Source organism: Triticum dicoccoides, chromosome 3A (assembly GCF_002162155.2).
Source record: "Triticum dicoccoides isolate Atlit2015 ecotype Zavitan chromosome 3A, WEW_v2.0, whole genome shotgun sequence".
NCBI classification, from domain to species: domain Eukaryota; kingdom Viridiplantae; phylum Streptophyta; class Magnoliopsida; order Poales; family Poaceae; genus Triticum; species Triticum dicoccoides.
This window is the reverse complement of record NC_041384.1, coordinates 722,438,855-722,447,238: the sequence shown is the minus strand read 5'-3', so window position 1 is coordinate 722,447,238 and position 8,384 is coordinate 722,438,855. Positions and strand designations below refer to the sequence as shown.

Below are 8,384 nucleotides of genomic sequence, written 5' to 3'. Positions count from 1 at the left end.
CCCCGCGCCCTGGCCGTGGCCCGCCGGTCTGCTCCTCCTCTCTTCGCCCGGGGCCCCGGGCCCTGCCTCCCGCCTCGCCTCGCCTCCTCGCGCCTGGTTTGGATTCGCTCGCCCTCCATTCGCCGTCCGTTTAGGCTTCGAACCGCGCCTGATTTGGTTCTTGCTCGTGCTCGATTCGTCCGTTTGGAATCGCGCTTGGTTTGAGTTTGCTCCTCGTCGCCGTCGTCTGTTCGGGGTCGCGTGCGATTCGATTTTGCTCGCCCTCGCCGTCGTCGTCCGTGTAGAGTCGCGCCCGGTTCGTTTTTGCTCGTCCTCGCCGTTGTCCGTTTAGAGCCGCGTCCGATTCAATTTTGCTCGTCGCCGTCGTCCATTTAGAGCCGCGTCCGGTTCGATTTCGCTCGTCCTCGCCGTCGTCCGTTTAGAGTCGCGTCCGAATCGATCTTGCTCGTCCTCTCCGTCGTTCGTGTAGTCTCACGTCTGATTCGATTTCGCTCGTCCTCGCCGTTGTCCCGATGCGCTCACGTGTTCTTGGTCCGTCTCGTTCTCCTCGTCGGGGTTCTCCGTCTCGTTTGCGAACTAGCAATTCTTTCCTTCTGCGTGCGCTTCTTTATCCCGGGTTCGTGTTCGCGTCGGTTGCAGGAACAACCGGGTCTGGTTTCGAAATTGGATTACGGCCGGCCACATAGTTTAGATCGGTTCCTCTGTTCCGTCACCTGCGTTGCTCTCGTGTGATGTTCTATCAATTCTTGGCTCTCTGGCAGTTCTTGTTGGCCCTCTGTCAATTCTTGAGTTACAGGGTCCATTAATTCGATGCAGAGACGGGGTGATTCATTACGCTTGTTCTTTCCAATTGATGGTGTATACTGCTTATGTTCTTTCCAATTTGTTTCTTTTTATCATGCTTTTCTTGTGTGTTCCGAGCAGAAAAGTTTTACCATGTGGCCTACTGCTTGGCTAATTGAACACTTGTTGCTGCTACTGCTGGACAAGGTTCCTTCTTTCCTGCCTGATGTTGCTATTTCCATTGAAGTACTAGATGAACTGCTGCTAGTTAGTTCCCCTTAGACTACATTCTAGACTGCATAGCATAACTCTAGAATTTTGTCATTGCACACCTGGGCATATGTTTCTGTTATGAGCATAACTCCAGAATTTATTTATCTGTGAAAGCACGTTCATCACATGTTTTTTTGTCAATGCTGCTAACTTCCTAATGAACCTCTAATGTGGACATGTGCTGCTTGTTTTCTTGTGATAATGGTGATCCAGTTGACTAGCCCAACTCTTATGCTCTGACATTTGTTAATTCCCAGTTAGTTTGCCTGAAAAATTATTGTTTGTCATGTTTAATTTTATGGCATCAACTCGGTATTGTGATTAATGACCTAGTATTTGTTTAGTGTAGACCGTCAACTTCTTTTTTCTTAAATTTTTAGTGGTATGCGTGTTCTATTATGTCTTATGTGGATACCATATTCTTTTTTTTTGTATTACTAATGTCCAGTCAATGGAAAATGCTTTTCTTGCTTTGCCTAGGCTTTGTGACAATTAACTTATAGTGCGATCATTGATCATTGATCTTCTGACACCCTATTCTCTAAAATTCTATTGTTATGTTTGCTAGATCATTGAATAGTTAATATTGATTCTGAGTTTGTTGGATCATTCAACTTCTGCATGCGCTTTGGTTATCTGAGAGACATTCATGATCCTCTGTTTCGTGTTCGTGGCGGAGCGATGAATGATTAGTTGATTACGTTTCGTGTTCCTGTGTTTCGTGTTCACTGTCTAGTTATGAATTTGGATTAAGGAGACGGAGAGAGGAAAGCAAGGTCAGTTTATCGTGTTCGTGGCGGAGCGATGAGCGATTAAGTTTCGTGTTCCTGTGTTTCGTGTTCGCTGTCTAGTTATGAATTTGGATTATGGAGACGGGGAGAGGCGAATGCAAGGTCAGTTTATCGTGTTCGTTCAGATCGGTGCCTCTGTTCGGTCGCTGCGTTGTTCGTCGGCGATTTCCAGACCTCAAACGCATGCGCCCTTGTGATACTCTGATTTAGCTCGCTAGTCGTTATGGTTGTTCGTTACGGTCGTTCTTATGTTCTTGAATTCGCCCATCTTATAAGCAGAGCTGGGGTGATTCATTATGATGGTTTCTTATTTAGTGTTGTTTCCAATTGGGTTCTTCTTGTCATGCTTGGCTTATGTTCCCAATGTCTGTCTTTCCATACATGGGGATGCGTTCAGGCAGAGGCGGACCATGAAAAAAAAATTAGGTGGGGAGAAGTCTCACTAAGATTTTTCTTTATGCGAATCAAAGGAATGAAATTGTACACTACAAACAAATAACCAAATACAATGAAATTGTAGACATGTGTCAATAGAAAAACTATCTAAAACATACCGATAATGAAGCATTTAATGGCAGGAAGACTCAGGTAATGGCAGTGCCCTACCCTCCTTCTGAAAATCTTCCTTAATTTTACCAAGATCAATACTTTTGAAGATCTCTCGCTCAATGTAACACACCATCAAGTCATTAAGCCAGCCATCAGACATCCTGCTGCGCAACTCAGTCTTGATGATTTTCATTGATGAGAAGACTCTTTCTACTATTGCCGTCGCTACCGGTAGTAGCAATGCCAACTCAATGAGGCGATAAACAGCAGGAAACATGACATGCCTTTTAAGTTCAACCATCTTTTTAGCTAGACTTGCAATATCATGACAAGCTCTAAAGTCTTCAATTCTTCTCCATATGGATAATGAATAGCTCTAGGTTATCAACTATATGTTCACGTTCGTAATCTGAGAAATCCTCATGATAAATCTCTGTGAGTCTAGCAAGCTTATTCACATTGAACCTAGAAAAGGAGTTTCTTGGGTCAAGACAAGAGAAGTTCTGGAGCAGCTCCGAAGATACCTCATTAAAACGATGATCAAACTCTGTGGTGATGGAGTCTATGGCAGCATAGAAGGTGTCCACGCGGAAAAAATGATCAGCCGTGACATTGTTTCGTCCACCTTTTCTTGATTTTCCCCACTTTGTAAAGATGTCATCCATATTTGGTATCGGAATGTCGTTTTTGGTGCAGAAGGCTTTGACATCTTCCAAGAGTGGCTCCCAACCATTATTTCTCCAGTTGATCAAACGTGTTCTCACATCCGTAACCAATGACATTGCCTGAAATGAGACAATTACAATTTTAGACAATGTTTACATGAACAAAATATATCAAGCAGACTAGATACATATAGCATGATCCATCACATACCTGAACAACATTTTGATCCTTCTTTTGCAATAGAAGAGACAAATCATTTGTCATGTGAAGGATTTTTAGCATCATCTTCAAGATGAACACAAAGCTAAAAGTCTCCATTTGATGAACCAAACCTCCTGCCCTACATGGAACACGCACATCATCCTCAACAATGCCCAAAACCTCTATGATTGCATCCCACATTGATTCAATGCGAGATAAGGTTGTGTAATGAGAGCCCCATCTTGTATCTCCAGGTCTGACCAAGGATGTTTCTTGATTTTCCCTCTTCCCGTCGGCATCTCACTACTCTTAATCTTATCCAAAAGAACCTCTTTTTGCTTGTCAAGCAATTTATCCTTCCTCTTGCAAGATGAAGTACTGAGATTAGCAATCATGGTCACATATTCAAAAAAATCCTCTACACGCTTGCAGCATCTCGAAACAGCAACAACTACCAATTGCAGGTGGTGGGCAAAGCAATGGATATAGAAAGCATATGTGTTCTCATCTCGAATTAACTTCTGAAGGCCATTGAATTCTCCTCTCATATTAGATGCCCCATCATACCCTGCCCTCGTAGTCGTGCAACAACTAGACCATGCTTAGCAAAAACCTCCAATAATGCCTTCTTTAAAGAAACAGATGTTGTGTCCGGAACATGCTTAATACCTAAAAAGCGTTCAATAGTCTCTCCTTGTTTGCTCAAATACCTATAGGAAGTCATATAATTAGTTGACCACTCTACATAGAACAAAATGATCAAAAAACACATATACACTTCAAAAACTTAAACACGTACCTAATTACCACGGCCATTTGTTCTTTCACCGATATATCACGGCACTCATCAATAAGAACAGAGAAAAGAGAATCACCCATCTCTTCTTTGATTGCCTTGGTGACCGCTTGTGCACGATGTTTAGCAAGGATTTTTTGAATTTTTCCAGAAGTCATTTTGGCATTCTTAGGGAATAGCTCATCAAATGCAACCTTCACTTCTGGAATTCTTTCTTTCACCCAATCAAGTAACTCTAAAAAATTTCCCTTGTTCAAAGAAGTACTGGATTCATCATGTCCACGAAATGGTTCACCTTGCAATGCTAGATAACTTACAATGCCCAAAGATGTATCCACACGAGTTTCATACTTCACTAGTGAACCTTTGCTGTAAGTTGTAACTTTACTTTTCACACTTGCCCCTTGATTTTTAAAATCATCACATGCTGTTTTTGAAATATTGTGGATGCTACATGGCCCACCAACATGTTTACGGAATGCTGCAACCGCATTTTTCCAACAGTCAAAACCCAATTTGGAGAAAACATCATGCCCAAATTTTTCATCCATTCGGTCATGCTTAAAAAGATAACAATAGAAGCAATAGGCCTTATGCTTTGTTACACTATATTCCAACCAATCAAAGTCCTTATACCATTGTGGTCGGAAGCATCTTCCATTTCTATTTGGGGGGAAAGTGCAACTAGTTGGTCGAGTTGCACCCATTCGTATATAAGCAAATCTAACATCATCTCTAATGTTGGGGGCAAATCTATCAAGTGGAATGTGAAGTCCAGGATCACCATTTATGTAATCTTCACTAAAAACAGATACACCTTCAACTTCATGAACTTCAACATTCTCTTCCACTATAGCTTCAAGAGAATCTGTAGTTTGTTCTTCCACTTGTTCAGTTTGCATCAAATTTTCATGTTCTACTCGCACCGAACTCACTTGATCTTGATGAGTGGCTTGTGCCGAAACATTGACACTTTCACGAGTACTTGGATTCGATTTCGAGCTGCTACCACTACCAAGCACTTCAAAATATCTTTTCAAATCTGCAATTCACAATTAGAGTGTTCACAAATCACAACATTAATCCTGCTGAATTTGAGGCTTCAAGCTACTGCTAGAATTTGCAACAAAATTTCAGGAAAATTGAGAAATCACCTCCTCCCCTTTCCTTTGAATTTCCTATTGCCTTCCTCTTCCTTTCCATCTTCAGGCAATCTGGCCATGAGCCCGTCTGCCCGTGACTGCGCCGGCCGGACTGATGTTGCTGCTGCTAGGCGCCTAATCCCCGGCTGGAGACGCCGCTTGCTGCCCCACCGTCACTTGCCGTTGCCTGCCCCGCCCACTCCTGGAGGCTGGAGACCTGGCCAGCCGCCGCCGCCGTCACTCGCCATTGCCTGCCGCTGGCTGCCCCGCCCAGTCCTGGAGGCTGGAGACCTGGCCAGCCGCCGCCGTCGGGATTAGGGTTGGCGTCGTGGGGACTGGGGAGAGAACAGGGTGGTCGAGTGCGTGCGTGTGTTGCGTCTCTGCTCGCTCCGTGGACGCTCGAACCTGCTGCCTCGCGTGGCTGGGTGTTGGCCCATCTTGCCGCTCACTGCATCGGGCCGTCGGCCCATCACGTGTATTAACAGCGACAAGGCAGTTTTCTGCTAGCGATTGATGCATACTAAGTATAAATTTTTTTTTGCTCCAAATTAAGGTGTGGCAGGCGCCATACCCTGCCCACCTGGGAGGTCCGCCAGTGCGTTCAGGGGTGCAAACCATGTAGGCCGTGGTGTGTTTTATACTATCTGATGTGGAAGGTAGAAATATTGATATCACTTCTATGTTAGTATACTGAATATGATGTGTTTTATTCAAGTTATTATCATATCTCCTACAAATATTCCTCGAGATACTGGTATTGGTAGTTCCTGATCTTAGGTAACAGACCAGTACTTGTTTAGTGTAGACAACTGACTATTCTTTTTTCTCAACTTTTTTGTGATATTTGTGTTATGTGGATATCATATTCTAATGCTTTTCTAAGTATTTAAGGTACAAACATGTGGATCTAGACATGTCACATTTGCTGGACGGTTTGGCTGGGCCACTGCACGTCCTGGCTAATCAGGTACACTTGATTTTATGTGTAGTTGATGTTCTCTTCTATTTATTGCAATCATGTGGTCTTAGTCTTAGCTATTCATATATCTAGGTATTGAAAGATTATGTAGATCAAAGCTGGTTAATATATACCTGTGCAGAAAAATGTACAAAGAATGCCTGCATCATGCTTGTCATCTTGTGAAAGAAATCATCCAGTGAATTTACTGCTTCCAGTGTCTTCATGTAAATCTCATAGAGAATATTTACTGCTTCCAGTTTCACTACCACAAATAACTGACATAATATCTGTTTCTGTGGGCTTTGTAACTGCTCATTAAATCTTCTTCGGTGATTTTGTGATTGACCTTGTTGTTATTATGTAAAAAAGTCTTGCAACATTCTTGATCTATAATCGTGCTGGCTATATGCAGGTTTTATTAGTGATTAGAGAGAAGCTTGCGGAACTGAATGAATTTGAACAACAATGGTCGAGAGCAGCACAAATGCTTAGTGGCATTGACTTGGACTCAGGAATCAGGTAGAAGCAGCTTCTGTCTCTCTTTACATGTCATTGGATTTTCTAAGTCTGGGAAAGCTGGCCATCTTCTTAAAAACCAGGATGCTTGATGACACAAACAAATTATCCAAGTGCGTCCAGATTGCACGACTCTATTTGGAGGTTAGTCCTGTTTTTAGCCTTTGTTGGCATTGCATTGTCAGCTGGACTAATGTAGTTCTTCATTTTGTAGGATAATGATGCAGTGAATGCTCAAGCTTTTATCAACAAAGCCTTCTTTTTTGTCACAAACAACAACCAGGAAGTTATGAACTTACAATACAAGGTTTGTTGGTTCAGAAACAGTTTAGTAATCTATCTGTCTACAACCAAGGACAAACTTTTATTTCCCCTCTTATATCTCTTGTAGGTCTGTTATGCGAGAATTTTAGATCTAAAGCGTAAATTCTTGGAAGCTGCACTTTGATACTATGGTATCTCTCAAACTGAGCAACGCCAAATTGGGAATGAGTAAGGCTTACCCCATTCAGTTGTAGATTTGTTTCTCTCTTCTGCAATTTACTCCTTTTTAATGTTCTGTCTTGTATGGTTCTTTGTTGCCTTGCTGGTGTAGTGGCTGTATGTAATAAATTACCCTACTTGATATTCATGTCTAAGTACTGCAGTGGTTATTAGCAAGTCGCGTTTGGAACTGATATTGCCTCCATATTTTATTCTCAAAAATCTTGATGGAACATGTTTCTTAGTGCTGCTGCAACATGCACAATATTGGCTGGTGCTGACCCACAACGTTCTGGTGTTCTTGCTACATTGTACAAGGTATTGGCTTTTAGTTCATCTCAGTGTCCTGTGATTTCACACCTTTTTTATTCAGCTTATTATCATTAATTGCTGCAGTAACTTGTAACCATCATGATCGTCTTGTCTCTTGTTCCTGTTTTGCCAATTAGAAACCATCAATGCAGTGTGACTTTACGGAGTCGCGCCATTTATTTAGAGTTTTAGTCTCACTGAATTAAGTTGTTACCACCTTCATTACACACATGCCCATTCTGAGATTTAACATTGACTATTGTTTATGAGTTTATGGGAAGTTTGCACTGCTAAACTATTCTAGTTGAATGCTAAACAAGAGATCCAAGATAGAGATCTAAGGTTGCTTTTCACTGTTGATCTTATTTGAACTTACAAGCAAAAATTATAAATTACTGATGTCTGGTTGCATCCATAGGTTGTTCCTGGCTATGGTCATGGAGTTCTACGTAATACAGACCCAAGATACTCGTGCCAAAGGGAGTTCACATTGGAATATTTACCCGAGGACCCACTTTTCCAACTGGTTAGTTAGAGTCCTTAATCTAACTGCATGGTTTCTCTTTGGTTCGACAGTCTCAGTGGAACATATTATTATTCCTTTTCAGGAATGAAGATCTGAATCACCCTCACCCCTCTTGAGAAATAAGTTTATTCATTCAAGTTCTGGAATTTCTTTATAGTTTTCTGGGTTTACTTCGGTCTTGCATGTATTATCTTTCTCTTTTTGCCCCTATCTATCCCTGTTCCTTGTGTGCAAGCGCTCCATTCTGTGTGTGTGACTGTGTGTGGCTTGATTATGTGTGTGGTTTGACTCTGTGTGTGTGGCTTGATTATGTGTGGCTTGACTGTGTGTGTGGGCTTGACTGTGTGTGTGGCTTGATTATGTGTGGCTTGATTGTGTGTGTGGC

At 42.3% G+C, this 8,384-nt stretch overlaps 1 protein-coding gene across 1 annotated transcript; it reads right to left on the bottom strand.

Annotated features, from left to right (window-relative positions):
- Positions 1–1,155: 1,155 nt before the first annotated feature.
- On the bottom strand, positions 1,156–4,658 carry LOC119270485. Its single transcript, XM_037552489.1, has 2 exons — positions 3,273–4,658; positions 1,156–3,181 (listed from the first exon to the last, which is right to left on the bottom strand). Exons 1-2 carry the CDS (start codon positions 3,462–3,464, stop codon positions 2,741–2,743), a joined length of 633 nt encoding a protein of 210 aa, XP_037408386.1. The 5' UTR covers positions 3,465–4,658; the 3' UTR covers positions 1,156–2,740.
- Between the last annotated feature and the right edge of the window lie 3,726 nt (positions 4,659–8,384).

Excerpts from the sequence above, each read along its gene's own strand:
- LOC119270485 (XM_037552489.1), bottom strand. The coding sequence starts at position 3,464 with ATGTGGGATGCAATCATAGAGGTTTTGGGCATTGTTGAGGATGATGTG. Across the intron at positions 3,182-3,272 it reads AGGATCAAAATGTTGTTCAG|GCAATGTCATTGGTTACGGA; the intron begins GTATGTGATGGA and ends GTCTCATTTCAG.